The sequence below is a fragment of the Uloborus diversus genome, chromosome 1, assembly GCF_026930045.1.
Source record: "Uloborus diversus isolate 005 chromosome 1, Udiv.v.3.1, whole genome shotgun sequence".
Taxonomy (NCBI): Eukaryota; Metazoa; Arthropoda; class Arachnida; order Araneae; family Uloboridae; genus Uloborus; species Uloborus diversus.
This window is the reverse complement of record NC_072731.1, coordinates 216,609,874-216,627,643: the sequence shown is the minus strand read 5'-3', so window position 1 is coordinate 216,627,643 and position 17,770 is coordinate 216,609,874. Positions and strand designations below refer to the sequence as shown.

Genomic DNA, 17,770 nt, shown 5'->3' with positions numbered 1-17,770 from the left:
ATGTATTTACTTTTTATTTATTTTAATCAATTACAATACTTTCTTACAAAACGCTTTTGTCCTTTAGCGTGAATCAAGCACATTTACGCGACTTTGTCACTGCAATTCACTGTTTAAGGACCAAGAGCTAATCTAATATATCGACTAAGTGTGGTTATTTCGTTATAAGTAAGTGGGCGTAAATTTCCTCCTCGTTCTATAACTCTCCCTAGTGAAGAATCCTCTTCACTTCGCAGATGTACTTCAAAACTCGATTAGTACTGAATACTCGGAGATATGTAATCAAGTCATTGCCGAAATATATTCCTTGACAGAAGAATATTGTTAAGGAATTCGTCACAAGTTTTCTCAAACGTGGTTTGTGCTGTACGAGTATTTGAGGAGCCTGACAGAAGTGTGAAATAATATGCGTGAGACTTAACTATTTTTCCGCCTAAAAAGCTCGGTAATTTATTTTCTGAAGTTTATCATATTGTGTATCAAAATATATTCTCACATTTTTCTTTTTTTTTTTTTTAAATCCAGTAGTCTCGATACATTTTTCCAGTAGGTTCTTTAAGTGCTTCTTAAATTTGGTTGCTCTTGCGATGCATTCACTTTAAATGCGTACACAAAGTATTGCTAAGTTATTATTTTGCTCCCTGTTCTATAATAAAATTAATTACGTAATATGCACGTCCCTCTATAAACACTACAAGTACGCAATAACACTTCAAGTACGCAATAACACTACAAATACACAATAACACTCTATCGTAGACTAAAGTTTAGGTGAAATTGTCAAGTACTGGTTTATTCCTTTTTTTTCTCTTCCCTCTAATTATGAAACCTTTCAAATCTCAGTCCTTATTGTTAGAAATATCATTGTCTGAAAGACATTTCACAGTTTGTTACTATTCCACTTCAGTTCACAATTTTATTGGGAAATCTTAGTTTTCATTTTGAAGGCAAAAAAGAAATTGTTACTGTCATAAGAAAGTAGAATAAAAGTTGCTGACAAAAAAACTGATAAAACTATAAAACTACGACAAACTAAAACTGTTTTTTATTCATACACTATGTTAATAATTATGTTATCCCATGATAAATGGACTAAAAAATGATTTTCATTCGTAATTTTCACACGAATGTGATGCTCATACGTTCAACTACTCAAAACAAATATATTGTGACAAGCAAGAAACAGGTTCAAATATGTTACAAAAAAATATTAAAATAGTAAAATGAATGAGTGAAGCGTTTCAGGCTAATCAATAAAAAACAAAAATAGACGAAACGTTTCAATGATTAATTATTAAGTAGTTTTCAACGATGTATTGCATAACATTGGGTATCTTAAACAGTCTCTGATTTAAAAAAAGATTCTACTGGGGTGAAATTTAAAAATTTTAACTCAACTATAGACGTCTTCCCAAACTTTTTGCTTTAAGGGAAGCATAACTATTTGAATTTTGCAGCCTTTTATTTATTTTCCAATTGCAAAAGTTCTTGTTTAGTGTGTTGCATTATCAGATCCTGTGTTAGGTGCCTATGTATTATTGGTGCCTATGCTGCCGTGCTAAGCACAGATGTGGTATCTGCAGTAGAGCTCAAAATGAGAAATTGACGATTAAAGTTTTACAACTCGTTTTTTTTTTATTTATGACTTAATTAAATGCTCAACTTGCGGTAGTTGTTTCGTAAATAACTTATCTAAAAACCGTAAGAGACTATTTTTGTAAAAATCTTAATTTAAAATTAATAAATGTAGTTACGACAAATTTTCTTTTCAAAACCTTTTCATATACTAAGCTATTTTCACCGTAAGTGACAATTACTAAGCATTTTTAGGGGTATCTGCACAGATACGACAAAAATAGCTTAGTAAAACGTGCTCAAAGTATCATTAAATAATACTAAAAACATCTGCTTTCTTTGGACTTAGCTGTTTCGCTTTATTTTGTTAATACAAATCTAACAGAATCTGCCTTCTGAAAGATACCATTTTCAAAACTCTGGACACTGTAATCCATAACAATTTTCTGTCTTTTTATATTCAAAGAATGTGTTTTTTATAATGTTTTATTTTCTAGATTCATTTTTACCGAGCATGAAGATAATTTTGACAGCAGACGATACTTAAATAAAAATATTACTGACCGTAGAATGAAATGCGTTTTTTTTTTTGCATGAAAGAATTAGATATGAATATTTTACATGCATTTCCTTTTTTGAATTTGCATTTTAAATAAACATTTAAATAGAAAAACTGAATATTTACTTTAACAATTATGCAAAGTTGTATTAGTTTTTATTATCAACCTGTATCAACTATTCAACGGTAAACTAATTTTAATATTCTGTGTAACACTAAACTGCTACATTGTTAAATATGCTGCTTTACTAAGGTATAAAAGTCGTATCTACAAAAAATACTAAGGAAAAAAGTGGTAACTGCGCAGATACCACTTTAAAGGCTTAGTATTTGTCACTTACGTTCAAATTGCCGTAGCAAACTCCGCTAACTGTGCAATTACGACTTTTTTCTTAAAGCTTTTTTTAATATTTCGCGTTCACAAATCGCCAAAAAACTTGACATTTAGGTAAATTAAATTACTAACGACCACCTGGTGACAATAACTCAATTTTGATAAAATGTGCAGATACCACATCTGTGCTTAGCACGGCAGTATGTATTATTGGTGCCTATGTATTATTGGTGCCTATGTATTATTGGTGCCTATGTATTATTGGTGCCTATGTATTTTTGGTGCCATGTATTATTGGTTCCCTCGTATTTGTTATTGCAATCCATATTTTTAACACAATCGATTACGTATATTTCATTAAATATAACATTCTGAAGTTTAGTAACTGTTTCAAAGTCTAGTTAGGAGGCATAAGCTGTATATTTACCTTGAATGATATTAGTAGAATAGGTACATACTGTCCAACCACGGATTGCGTGGAATTTTCAAACGTCCAGATAAGACGAATCTGTGTGAATAAGGGGGGAAAGTAAAAATTTGATGCGTGTATTCCGCTCATTTGAATGAGAATCTGCTACTGTATAAGCTGATATCGGTAAAAAAAATCATAGATTCGTCCATTTCCGGCTGTAAAACGGATGTTTATCTTTCCATACAATCCGTGGTCAGACAGTACCATGTTTTGCATATTCGTGTGTACGCGTATACAACTACGTAATAAAAACTAAAAAAAAAAAAACAAATAAAAATATACTTCTTACTTTGGTGGATTAATATCTAGCACTGAAAAATTATTGTAATTTCAAAGCAAATAAAAAAAAGATTATTTGTTTCACTTAGCAGATTCTTTAAAGAAAAGAGAAAAAGTGAGCAAATTATTTTGCGAAAATAATTTTTTCTGCTTTAAAGATCTGTGTAAATGATTACCGGTAAAAATAATTACAATACCTGACACTCCAAAATGTTTATTATTTTATAAACATCTTTGACTTAACAAAGGTTTTGTTAATATTTAAGTGATTTTTTTCGTTTTTAGGGAATTCATTCAAATTTCCCTAACTGCAATTTCTATTTGAATTTCAAGCGTTACGCCCTGAATTTAAGCCTCTGCAATGCTAATTTTAACCAACTATTTACATGCCACTTGTAAATTTCAAAATGTGTATTTAGGATGTATATATGAACAAACATGAAAAGGACACCTAAATTCTTAAAATAATAATAATAATAAAGGTAATAAAATATGATTAGAAGCAACAAATAAAACAGGAGATACACATAGTTTCGAAATTGCAATAATATCCACTGAGGCAGAAGAACACAATATAAGTAGTTCAGTAAGATTAGCATTTTCCTTGGAAAACACCTAACCTAACCCTTTAACCTAAGGTTTGTCTTCACAAAAAGTTTTACTATGTCTTCCTGTGACGGATGTTCAAAAAGGCCCCGACTTTTTTGCTGTAGGCGTCCACCTTTTTCAAGTAAAAGGCGAGAATTTTCAACCTATGTATCTGGGCAATTGGGACATCTTTTTGCATGCATTTTTTTTCTTTACGCTGAATCGAATTAAATCATAACCCAATCAATATTACAAATAGTTTCATAATTTTTCTTGGTTTTTACATTAATAACCGAATAAAACTGTAGCCAATCCATTTTATAAATATTTTAAAAGTTTTAAGAATGTATTGCATAATAAGATCAATTTTTGAAAAAGGTTAAAACCCCTTGCTTCATTTTAAGGGTTAAGTATCATTGAAAACATAGAATAGCACTAAAATTATACAGAATGAAAGAATCATAATTACCTAATACAAACATCATAATGTTAAAAAGTATTCAAAATTAATTTTTTAGTGTAACGATTTGTAATTACAAAATGAACATAGATAATTTTGCATATTTGTTGATGATCTTGGAGAGAATGTTCAATATCCTGCAGACCCATCTCTTATTTTGCTCTTGTCCCACTCAGGGGATCTTTTATGGAGCTTCGTTTCCTTAGAACGACATTTAACCAAGATTTTTCTTGGCTATCTCCATATGCTTGAGAGCAATGAAGCCCCTAAATTTTCTGCATAAGCATTACCAGAAATTTTTGTGTAAGTAGGGTAACACCCCCAGTAATTGGCAGGTCCCCAGTGATTTGCACTTCCAACAAAAATGTCCTAAAATAAAATTCGTATCCAATCTTTTAAGAGTAGAAGGCTATATACCAAATGAATGTACATTTATTTTAAAGATTATAACTTCAATTTGTGTTACTAAATGGTAGCAGTGTATAGAAAGAAGAAACAATTGTGGATTGTTTCAAGTCAGCCATTTTTGTTGCAAACGCTTCTTCTCTGGCTTAAGGGAAGCATGAGCATCAATCCATTAAAATCTGACTTAAAATATATTTTAAATTTTCGCTATCAAAAGTTTTGTTTAGTTGAAAGGTGTTACTTTGAGTGGGTAGAAATATATTTTTGTCCCTTTTCGGATTTTTGAAATAATGATGGATGCTGTTTAGTGGTGCTTCGGTTTTGCTAGTCTCAAGTAATTGGCACATGTGCCTATAAACACTAATGTGTTGTGTAATATGTTACTAGTTTGATTTCTGATCCTATTGCAGTTACTATATCATATGGGTTCTATTATTGTTTGAATCCTAAAGAATGTACTGTTACATTTTTAAGAGAAACAATAAAAAAAATGTATGTTTGGCCATCAGTCAGATATTGCAATTATAGAGAATCGGTTCATTTTTACTGTCCCTTAGAATCATCGGGTCAATGTTCTTTTTTCTGTGGAAACAGGCTATAATTCGTAAAATCAAAACTGCATACCGGCTAATGAAACAGCAAATATCTTGATATTTTTTCCATGCCGCACTCCAAATTTATTTTTATTTCTCTAACATACTTGTCAACGTCAAGATGTGTGATTTAACACTAATTTATGCAAAATTACCTGCTTTAAATTAACATAAATTATGCTTCTTATGATGGTAACATTTGTATGTAACCTAAAAGTGGAAAAAAAAAGTGAATTTCCAGTTTTATTAACATGTGTCAATTGCTGGATCACAAGGTGTCATACACTGGGGTATTGGGTGCCAATTACTGGTGATTTTGGTAATTTTTTATGTATATATTTTTATAAAAATATTATGTCAAACATTTTTGATTTTAGCGAACTAAATAGGTGCACAGATGTCCATTATTTAATACAAAAATATTTTCAAGTGAATACTTTTTTTCTAAGTAATGAAAACAGAGGTAAGTTTAAGGAAAAACTCTTAATGTGCCACTTACTGGGGTTGTTACCCTACAGAAAATAATTTTAAAATTTGAATCTGCATTGGAACGATGGGTTGTTCTAACTGAACTTAGCACATTTTCTTTTACAATCCAAACCATTCCTCCAGTTTCATATTGCTATCAAGCCATATTTGTTCATGGTAATAAATACGAAATGAATGTTATCGCGTTGCACTTAAGTATGGGCAGTGTACTCAAATTGACTGCTTTATTTCTTATATCTAACTTAATGATGACTTAATTCACTACCTTCGTTTTATTAAATTATATCAGTTATCTAATGAAGTTTTAAAACAGCCAAATGTTTTGAGGCCAGGTTAAAATTCAAACATTCACGAAGCCCATCTTCACTTTCTTTTTAACACAGTAATCCTTTGAAACAACAATGGATAAATTGGGCGCAGTAACATCGTTGTGCTTCTCTCGGCACTCTTTTTATTCCCATCTTTTGACATATAAATCTGAATGAAAAACACAAACAAATTTGAGCTTAAAGGGAGGGTAAGTAGACAATTCATTAGGTTTTTCTCTTAAACACCCTTGGATATAAACGAATTGTTCCGTAGTCAAACTACCGTAGAAAAACCTCCGAACTTTGTAATATTTTGACATTTCTATGTATGAAATTATTAAATTCTTTTAAAATACTTTTCATAGCAACTTAATTCTTGTCTTGTTCAACTCAGAATAAAAGAATACTTTAGAAATGATGCCCTACTTGCCCACCTACATAGTTGAAGTTCAACCTCCCCCCCCCCTCCCCGCAAAAAGGTGAAAGCGTAAAGCAGAAAATCGAAAACTTTTCAGATATCATTTGGGGAGACATAACAAAGCTTTATGTGAAGAAAAACTTTGCGCTTTATTTTTTTCTATTAAACAACCCTCTTTATTGGTTAATTTTTTTCGACTAATACAAAAAGCCAGACACGCTTGCTAAATAAATGGGAAAACTGTTCTTATAACTTAAGATTTTCGAGCATTGCCCAATAAGCTTTGCCGTAGTAATTACGTCTTGCTGAAAAGTTTTGTTGGAATGCTTTCCCTTTTCCCGTTATTGCAACAACAAAAAGAAAAGTTTTTATGGTATCGTTGGTCAAAGAAGAGTCTTTAATAGAATTCTAGCTGAATCTAGTTTTCAGACTAAGAAATTCTATGACGTCACCGCATATCAGATCATTCGTGACATTTCTAAGAACCTTTAACGGATTCTTTCAATTTATCGTCTTAACAAGATCCCTTTTCAATAGCCGTCTTACCGGAAGCAGGGAAAATCTTTTTATGTCTCTTTTCAATGCTCATTTTTGTTCAATAATACTTTTTGATGTTTTTCTGCTATTTCTGCAATTTCAATGATTAGAAAGCCATTCTTTTCCAATTTCCAATTTATAAGATACGTTTTTTATATAACTTTAAATTTTTCATTAAGGTTAAGAAAGAACTTGATGCTCATTTTATGTTGGTAAAAAATTACATTCAGCAGGAAATTGACTCGACTGCGTTTTTGCTACCATGCGTTTGATATCAAAACCAGCTCAACCCATTTTTTACAATTTTATGATTGAGACAAAAAAAAAAAAAACGAATTCTCTCTCTGTTCGCTTTTTTTTCCTGTGGAATTAATATTCGTTTGAATAACCTTTGGTGTGTGTTACTATATTTTTTACTTTTTTTAAAATAACAGTGTTGTGGATAAAAATTTTGGTTTAGCTGATCAGGAAACAGATTGCCTTTTTTTCGTCTTCTCTTTTCTCGTTTTCCTTCCAATTGTATTTCAAATTCGAATGAAATTCATGTAGTGTCTCAATTATTTCCCATTTATTAGCCAATAAAATAAAATAAAAAATACGTTAGTTAATTACCCAGATTCATCATATTTTTTTCCACTTCGTTCAATAATGTTTGAAAATGATTGTCAACGTTGAGACAGCCATTTTAAAACGTAAGGGAATGCGAGGCAAAAAATGTAATGCAAGGTAATACAAAGTTGCTAAAATAATAAAAAATAACGTTTTAAATGAAATATTTTTTTAAATAAAATATTGTCCTTTTTCATGTAATGAAATATTCAAAATAAATTTACAAGTTGTTCAATTTGAAAGAGGTAATCTTAACTATTTTCCTTTGTACTTGACCCTTATATGAGACTGCTCCACCTGGGTAAGAAAGTGATTACATTAATGCTACTGATGTTACCCGTCCGTTTTTACAGTAGTTGTTTTGTAGAAGTATGGGTTGAATTGGATTTCGTTCCATATGTGCATTACTGATCAAAAAAAAAAATAATAATAATAATATTAATGGTAAAATAAACTAAAAGGTGACCAAAAAGGACAAATATTATTCTTTTTTTTTACTTTTTTTAATCAGATACATGAATTAATCTTCACATTATGCACGCATTGTCTGTTATATAGCCAAGAAACCAAATTTAAAAGATTTTATGCGCATAATGGAGGAAATATTAATAGCGAGATTAGCCATATCGTTTATGGCATTTCTGAAGTGGTGTATAATAAGGGAAAATGAATTGCATTTTTATGTAAACATAAAGAGTAATTTCAGCTGTAATTATCAAAACCTTCAACATACTCAAGCTGCTTATTTTCTTTTCGTAATTTTATAAGTCATTATTAATTATGAGTATTAGGGATATAAAATAACTAAACTTCGTATTATACACATTTTGTTTACATTCTCATTAATTTCACTCGTGTAACCCATTTATTATGCATTTACTTTGTTTGAAATTAGTTGAAAAACTATCCTGGGGAAATATAAAGAAAGCCCTGAAATCAATATTCAGTAAAATCTCGCTTTAGTGATATCCGTTTCTTTTGATAAAACTAAAAGCACTGTAAATATAATGTTGTCAAGGTCGCATACATTTTTATACAATATAGTGAGAATTGCCCTTTATTTTAGAGATATTCTTCGCAGTTTTAAACTTCTGCAAAGAAATGTTTTTCGAAAAAAGATTGTTACTTCCTGCTTTTCATAATGATAATTAAGTTTCAAATATCATTCAGTAAGAGAAATAATCTTATTTCATATTTTTTTCTTCTTAGAATGTAAAATTCACTTTCATGTCAAAATCAGCGATCGACTAGTCATGAGAGGATTTCTTTGGATGGCAGAAACGATATTCTTTGTCGTTTGAATTTCTGTACAGTAAAGCTTTCCGCCAGAACGATTGTTATTTCCTATCCCTTTATAATGGTAATTTAGATTCATATATAGTTCCAGTAAAAAAAAATATATTTATATATATACAATTCTAGCTCTTTCTTGCCATGTTAAATTCTTATTGATGACATGTCAAGAAGGTTGGACTCCTCCTGTCCAAGGATGTTCAACTATCTTTTTTTAACAGTTTCCACTTTTTATATTTTGATATACAGTGCTGTCCAAATTATTAGACTAAGACTGTTTTAAAAGCAAATTCTTTATTGGTTACATAACTGTAGACACATTAAGGAACAGTGAAATAATTATCTAATATTTAGTATGCATTCCCTTGTTCTTGATGAGCATTTTGGCATATTTTTCACAAGGTTTACACTATTTCTTAACTTTTTAAAAAAGAAGGTAAAATTTGTTTATACTCACTGTTATATATACTCACATACACATACTCACTAATTACCTAAAACTAACTTTAAATATAACAGAACACACGAATAAAAAGAACTAGTGAACTGTTTAAGTTGATTGAGGTTATGTTCCTGGTAAGTAGATAAACAAAGAACATAAACAAAGCAGACAGTGCTGCACACCTACAAACATTAAATTACGCTAAAATAACGTAATAATCAGTGTACAGTATGTACTCTACTTTAACTGTAAAATAAATAGTATTTTAGTACAAATAGTGAACAAAAAACAAAAAAAAAACTCTTTAGTTTAATAATTTGGCCAGCACTGTACTTTCCATAACTTTTACCACAAACGTATGAAAGTTGCGAAAAAAATGTGTACTAAATTAAAAACTCAACACGCAATCATTTAAAAGCTGCTAAAAAGTTTTTTACATGTTACAAAGTCAGTGTTAGATGACTTTAAAATTGCATTGAAATAACTTTTTTTTTTTGTGATTGTGAACATATTTGTCTCAGAAATATTTTTCTGTAGGTTTTTGTTTACCAAAAACACCCGATCTATAAGAGAGAAAGCCATGATTTTGTAATTGGGGGGGGGTTTAAAAAAAATTATAATAATAATGATCATAAATGTCTTAACTTATTTTCGTTTCTCGTTACAGGTTCTCAGAAAAGACCAAAACGAAAACAGAATGTTGAAAAGATTCAATATCCACCTGTAGAACTGCCATGAATGCTAGCTTAAAGGGTCAAGAAACTTCAATGGACGTTGCTGCCTCTTGGGCGGAGGAAATGATATTGTCCAATGATTCAGATCTTTACTCATTCAATATGTCTCCAGTGACTGAATTCCCTCCTTTTCAATTTCGCCCTTATTATGGGGACAAGCTGGAAGCATACCGAAATTTCTACTCATCGCTGCATGGATACATCAGCCTGACTGTTTGCCTCTTCGGAATCACCGCAAACGTCATGAACATCATCGTCCTAACCAGGAAAAACATGATTTCCCCAACAAATGCCATTCTCACGGGACTGGCAGTTGCAGACATGATGGTCATGTTCTCATACGTCCCGTTTAGCTTCCACAACTACATTAGAACTGATTTAGACGAAAAAGATAAATACTCATTCGGATGGGCTGTGTTCACGCTGTTCCATGCACACTTCACCGTTGTGAATCACACCATTTCAATATGGCTGACCGTGACGGTAGCCATTTGGCGGTTTATGGCCGTTTGTTATCCAGCTCCAACAATGAGGTGGCGAGGATTGGCGAGGGCAAGAATCGCCATTTGTCTCACGTATTTATCTTGTGCTTTGTTTTGTATCCCTGTTTACATGACTTTTACTGTAGCTTCATACAAAGATAGAGAAGGAAACATGCTTTATAAAGTAGATTTCAGCGAAATCGCCAAACGGCACGATGAACTGCTCGCCAATATTAACTTTTGGCTGTTCAGTGTGATAACGAAATTAGTGCCGTGTGTGGCTCTTACAGGACTCAGTTTGGGACTAATAAGGGTTCTTTATGAAGCTAACTTAAGGCGGCAAAGGCTAAAGGTTAGCTCAGAAACTGATAAAAGTCACGACAGAACCACAAAAATGCTGCTGGCAGTACTTTTACTTTTCCTACTGACGGAGTTCCCATCTGGCATGATAGCTTTATTAAGCGGCGCGTTAGGAAGTGAGTTTTTTAGTAATGTTTACCTCAATTTTGGAGAAACAATGGATATTCTGGCTTTAGTCAACAGCGCTGTAAATTTCATAATTTATTGTTCTATGAGTCGGCAATTTAGAGATACCTTCGCATTTTTATTTCTCACTCGTTGGAGTAAAGGAAAATGGGCTGCCATACCTCCAGCCGAGCCGACACAAACATTAGGAACTGCGTGCGTCTAAAATTAGAAGAAGAAAAAAATCATTTCACACAGAAAAAATTTAATCATATTTATTTCAATCTATTGCCTAAAAGTAATCACTACCATTTTGTTGAAAAAAAATCAAGTTATAAGTGGATGCATACAACTATCAAAACTAATGTAACCTAGAAATTATTCTACACATCAATGCATTTTAAGATTACAAAATCTTCAATGATTTATTTAAAGACAAACTGCTAGCTTCAATTATCAGAAGTGCATGAAATTGTATGTACAGTATTAATTCTTAGATTCCAAAACACAACACAAAAGAATAAAAAAACAGTTGTTTTCTAACAAGACAGCAGGTATTAGTGTGAATTATAGATCTTATAACATCTGAAATCCAAAGTATTAAACCTTAAAAGTATAGAGAGACAAAAAATGGAGGTACTTAAGTAAATTAAGATGGTGGGAAATTAAGAAACACATTGGAATGTATATTCTAGATTTTCATTAGCCTAGTGTGTTGGAAACACTGAAATTCTGGTAATTTGACTAGGGAAACCTTATTTTATCAATGAAAAGATGCTTATGAATTGGATAAAGGTCATTGTACAAGATTGTAGGTAAATTGTTGCATCTTAGTTAAGATTTTAATTAGTAACCTGCTAAGATAACAATATACTTAGCTGCATCGCACTTAAAAGTTTAAAATTTTTGAATAATTTTTTTTTCTTGTCCTGGAAAAAAAAATATAATGTACCATTTTGGATCTTATAATGATAATCCCTCAGCTCTCGTGACTACATAGATATATAGAAGCACATGAGTCTAAACAAAGAAATTGGAGAACGAAAAAAAAAGTGTTTGTATTTGGTGATGTTTGATATTTCATGCATTAACAACTGAATCAACCCCATACATTTACATTTCTCTTCAACCTTGCTTTTTTATGACTTGCCTCACTGATTTTTTTCATTGAGGAGTTGCAAAGGTAAAAGAAAATCAAAGTGAGTCCGCTTGTTCTCATAAGCATATGTGACATTAAAAAATCATATGTTATTTGCTGCAAATGTTTAAATGCTATTAATTGTGGCTCAACACAATATGGACTGCACTCGCACATTTAATTTACTATTTTGAAAAGAAAAAAGGATATGTGTTTAAAGGCATAAAATTTCAACGACAGTTGCTATTTCAAAACTATACCCGACACTTGGCCCGGATACACCAGTAACCAAAAAGACGCTTAATCCATTTCCTACTATAAGAAAGGAAGATGTAGGTTCTGGTATCTCAATGTCTAATACTCATCGAAATTCTTCTTCCGAGTTTTCCTAAATGTATACTATTCAGTAAGTGGATTTGGAAGGATCACTGTTAGAAGTCCTCCGGGAGGGCAGCTTTCCATCAGGGTTTTCTGAAATCGGAAAAGAAACTAAGTAAGCGGCATAGCTCGTTGAGGCTTTAGGGCTTCTAAGAAAAAATAGTTTAAAAAAAGCTAGTTTCAAATGAGCCCAGCTTTTCTTTGTCGTCTAATAGAAGGAAATTTGTATGAACAATCAGAATTTTCTTCCTTCCCAGAAGGAGCTAAATTTTCGATGAACCTTAATTTAACCTAAGCATAAAGATTTATAAAAACTCCTCTGTTAAAAAGTTTTTTTTTTTTTTTTTAACTAAAAACAATTCAAAGAATAAAATAAACATTGATATTTATTTTTTTTATTTCTGAATTATTTTTTATTTCTTGATTATTTTGAACTAATGGTAAAAATTATTTGGTTTATTTTTTTTAAATTAACTGTTTCAATATTTTTAGTATGTGTTTTTATTTAAATTTTTGTCAATAATCATACGGGTTGAGAAATTAGATTGTCAATTTAATTTTCATGTTATTTTGTGTTTATTTATTAAATAATTAATTTATTTATTATTCGATCATTTTTTATCAATAGCCATTTTCATGTTAAAATTTCAGGGAAAGTTTTTTTCGCTTTTGCTTTTTTTACTCATTTTATGCAACTGCGACGTTTAATTATTCATCTTCGTTATTTTCTTCATACAAATTGACACTCTGGAAAGTTTGAGAATTTTCTCAATCGAAATCGTTTAACATTTTTTAAAAATGCATTTTGTCTATTTATTCTTGCAAACATTTACCTCAACATAAATTTGTTTTAGGACAAGGTACAATTTGTTTTGAAAGAGAAATTACTATTTGAATATTTTCTGGCAGTTTTGTTGATTAATGTTTAACTTATAAGAGCGTGAAAGAAAAACTCGGTAGTGTAATCCATAAAAGCAAAAAAAATTTTAGTTTCAACAGTTTGTTATTTTCACATTTTTTTTCTCGATCTTAAACAATTGGGCAGAAAATAATAAATGTAGGTAGAGCAAAATTTTCCATGCTCTATTCAATATACTTATTTCAATATGCTATTGAGTTATTACACTAAGAGTAAATGTATTGTAATCAATGTTGAATAATTCTAAATGGAATTAATCAGGAGATAAATTGAGTTACTGTTTACATAGATAACTGAGCAACTTGAGTTTGAAAATGCATATACATATTCATATCAACTGTACTTTCAGTTTGGAAAAAAAATGTTGGATTTAAAAATACAAGTACTGTTATAACAGCTCAATTTTTTTCCTTTATAACTTATCGCGATAGTTAAAAGTTTTTGCATCTGTATCGTAAAAAAATAGCATAATAAACCTAAATATACGCTTTCGAAAATAACAGAGCAATTTTAATTTCGTCTACAAATTTACCAGATAATATTAAAATGTTAAATTGGAGGGAAAAGATACGGTGTCGAAAAAAAAAGAAAGAAAGAAAGAAAAGGCATTTGTGCACAGAATAGCGGGGTAAGTTACTTCTGGCTATATGTCCGTATTTTTCAGCATAAAAAACACTTTGTATTTAAATGTTATATGATATTTTCCAAATGCATTTGCAGCTATAACTCCATTTAATCTTTCGTGTAATTTAAATTAGTTTATAATTATTTAGAGTTTAAATGTGTTTGCTAAGCTAACTGTGTTTGCTATACCTCCATTTAATCTTTCTCGTGAATTAAATTAGTTTATAATTATTTTAAGTTTAAATGTGTTTGTTAAGCTTTTGTGATAAATGTTTAGATGTTTTAGGAAACAAAATATGTTTAAATTACTGATACATTTTATTTAAATAATTGAAGTGTAATCTGCATTTCCGTTTTAAGAGACGAAGAATCTTACAATAATAACAATGTTATTTCAAGTGCAGCCTTAATCAAAGAAATCGGGGCAACACATGGACAGCTCTATTTTTGCTTGTTTTGCTTTTTACATTGAAACATACGAAGAAAAATGTTATATTTCATTCTGCAGAAGAACGAGACAACTCCAACCAGCATTCCATGAGATATTTTTGCAAGTAGCAGTTACAGGTAACGTTTCGGAAGAAAGCAAAGAAAAACTTTTCTTATTTTGTAGCAATAATTTAAAACATTTTTTTTAAAACAGCAATCGCATTGTTTTCTTATTACAACCAAACATTCCTTAGATTATTAATAAAAATCTAAAATCCAGTTGGATTGTTTTTAGTATCTTAAAGCAAGAACAGGACATGCCGAATACATATCAATTAACTGTACAGTGCAAGGATCATATTTTATTAGCATGGCATTGAAATTTTTTTTCATGGTCAAAAATTCTTACGGGATATTGATTAATTTCAAAAATGAATTGTTTGAATATTTCTGTTTTGCTGAAGGTTTTTAAAAAAGTAAATATGTCTCCTTATTGCACCGAGGTCATCAACTAAAGGATATTTTGTAAATAATGTGCATAAATCTGCAAATATTGCTTTTTTACTTAACTGAAAAGAAAATACTGACAAAATGAAAAACCATTTTATGGGATATTAATTTAAGACAATTATATTGGTTAAACAGAGTTTACAGAATTGGTTAAACAGACGAACGAATAATCAAAACTTGATTTTTCGTTCTTCTACTTCTCTTCTTTTTGCGATGTGACTATGTTTTCGTTTTTTTGAAAGCAAGTGGTTTGTAATTATTGTCTTTCTTTATGTGTATGCAAGTCATTTTCCATCGTTAAAGCATGGAAAATTTAAAATCATGAAAATTTTCATGGACAAAAAAAAATAGATAACATGCAAAAGTATACTTGAACTCTGATTTATTAAAAGCACTGTTTCAAATCATGAAAAAAGATATATCAGTTTATTGATGTTGAAATCGGTACAGTTGCTGCACGAAAGTTTTCTGTACCTAACTGCAATCCTCACAGTATGTGATCTAAGACGGGAAACAGAATTTCATCTGCTGTTCAAGTTTTTCAGAACTCAAATACAGTCGGACACCGATTTAACGAAATCATCGGGACTGAATCTTTTATACGTTAAATCGGGGTTATTCGCAATATCGGAGTGCGAAAAAAAATTACACTTACTTTACCAGGAAGCCGTAATAAGCAATTGCGCAAAAATATCCATAATCAAACAGTGTGCAGTTTTTATTCTGTATTCCGTGACTTATTACACAGTAATTAATTTGAAATTTTATTGAACTTAATAACATATTTTGACAATTTTTTGATACTACTTGACTCGAAATAGTTTTGACTTCACGGAGAGAAAGAAAATTCTGTGTCATTTACAGCCTTCTACGTGAGATATATTTTTAGTTTCCATTCTATGTAAAGCATTAGAAAAAATAACAGTTTTAATGAGAGTTTCAGTATCGCTTTCTGCATCAGAATATATATTTGATTCTGGTTTCTCAGGATCTTTGGTTGACCCCTCGCCCGTCAAACATTGTTGATTACAAGGAAAGTCTTTTTCTGCTTTGGAAAAGACAGATATATCATTTGGGAAATAATACAATATTTTCTAACTCAAAGTAACGAAAAAAAAATTTTTTTTTTCGGCTGTTACAATAATTTGTTAATTCGGGGTTCCTTATTCGGTGAATCGGGGTTTTTGCCTTCATTTCAGTCGGAGAAAAAGAAAAATTCACTAAAACGCGAAATTCGTTAAACAGAGGTTCATTAAATCGAGGTCTGACTGTATTTAGATCTCAAAATCATAAGTTAAATTTTGCATACCAATGAACAAACTGATAAACTAAATGGAATTCTAGTCTTATACTTGTGTAAAGAGAGTTGTATGTCTCACATTTAGAAAAGTATGCGAAAAGAAGGAATATTTATTCGCATGCAAGAGGCGGCTTTACACGTACTTCGTCGTTTTCTTCAAAATGATTCCAAGCTATTTTTGTATACTGCAAAATAAATAGCATTACAATATTGATTGACATGAAACTGAGTTGTGTATGAAGAAAAAAGTGATAGTCACTTACGTGTATCAACTTTACCGTATGTGTCCTGCGTATCGTGAAATTATTGTATAAACTGAAATAAATGTACTTAAACACCACACGTTTTTGAGTTGTGTTTCTCTAATCAAAACAACTACAATGTTCATACATTTATTTATTTTTTCGGAAAAAAATATTGGGAATATTACAGTAAAGCGCAGTATTTCGATCCACCATAAGAACTTATCATATTTAACACAGTGTTATATGTGAAAAAATGCTGTATTACTTTTATTCTATCAATAAGGAAATTGACCATCAGTCATTACTGAATATAAGTGCCTTGCCTTCGAGTTGAACCGAACCATTGCTTCGGTCACTCGTCTGGTCTGTGCTAATTCTATATTAGCTACCAATTTGTTTGGCACTCTTGGCTTCCTTAAGAGGTTTTCCATCTCCAGCTCAGTCACTTTCCTATGCCGGGCTGATGAGTGCTAATAAGCACGAAACTGCAGTCCCCGGCTGGAAATGACTGAGCTGGCGGTGTATTTCATGTACATCAGTAAATGGTTCATTGAAAATACAGATTATTCCAAATACAGAGTTAAAAAACTCTAACACAATGAAATTTTGCTTTAAAAAAGGGATTTTCTGCGTAGCAATTTGTGCAGCGAAAGACTTTAGTGCAATGGCAATTAAAAAATCTTAAGATGTTAGCTGTCGTTTATTTTTTCATATATTACAGTTTATTTTGTATATATTTTATCACATCTGCCGTTTAATTGTTAAAACCTCTTCCTTGAAAAAAGAATCATTGTATAAAAAGCTGAAGACTTTAAAGCTCATAAAAAAGGCAAATTAAGGAATAGTTTGCAATATTTTTTGTTTAAATTTTGAGTTGTTTTGGAAAAAAAAAAGAAAAACATCTTTCCGGAAGGGAATCAAAATACGAAACGAAAATTGAAAGTATTGGAATGTATCTGAAGGCCAGTTTATACAAAAAAAAAACGTATCTGCATGAGTAATTTCTTACATAAATCCTATAACGAATAGGAGGGAAAGCTTGGTGAATAAATCAGGAATTATGTTGCTCCCGAGCATAGATATTCAGGAAACGAGCCTCGGGTACAGACGCACTCAATAAGTAACTTTTCAAAGAAACGACGTAATGTTTTTTTTTTTTTTTTTTTCGTTTCCTTTTAGTAAAAG

General features: G+C 30.8%; 1 protein-coding gene across 3 annotated transcripts in view; it reads left to right on the top strand.

The window, feature by feature from the left end:
• LOC129234164 (G-protein coupled receptor dmsr-1-like) overlaps nucleotides 1–17,770 on the top strand; it is a 276,073-nt gene that overhangs the window by 163,937 nt on the left and 94,366 nt on the right. The window contains exon 1 of one of the 3 annotated variants that reach the window (XM_054868079.1): nucleotides 10,055–11,053. The exons of 1 other annotated variant lie outside the window; for it this stretch is intronic. In XM_054868079.1, coding sequence (XP_054724054.1) covers nucleotides 10,096–11,053 — 958 coding nt within the window. In that variant the 5' untranslated portion in view covers nucleotides 10,055–10,095. Of the gene's footprint in view, nucleotides 1–10,054; nucleotides 16,680–17,770 lie in introns of those variants that run through there. One more of the 3 variants, XM_054868078.1, reaches the window with a different exon arrangement.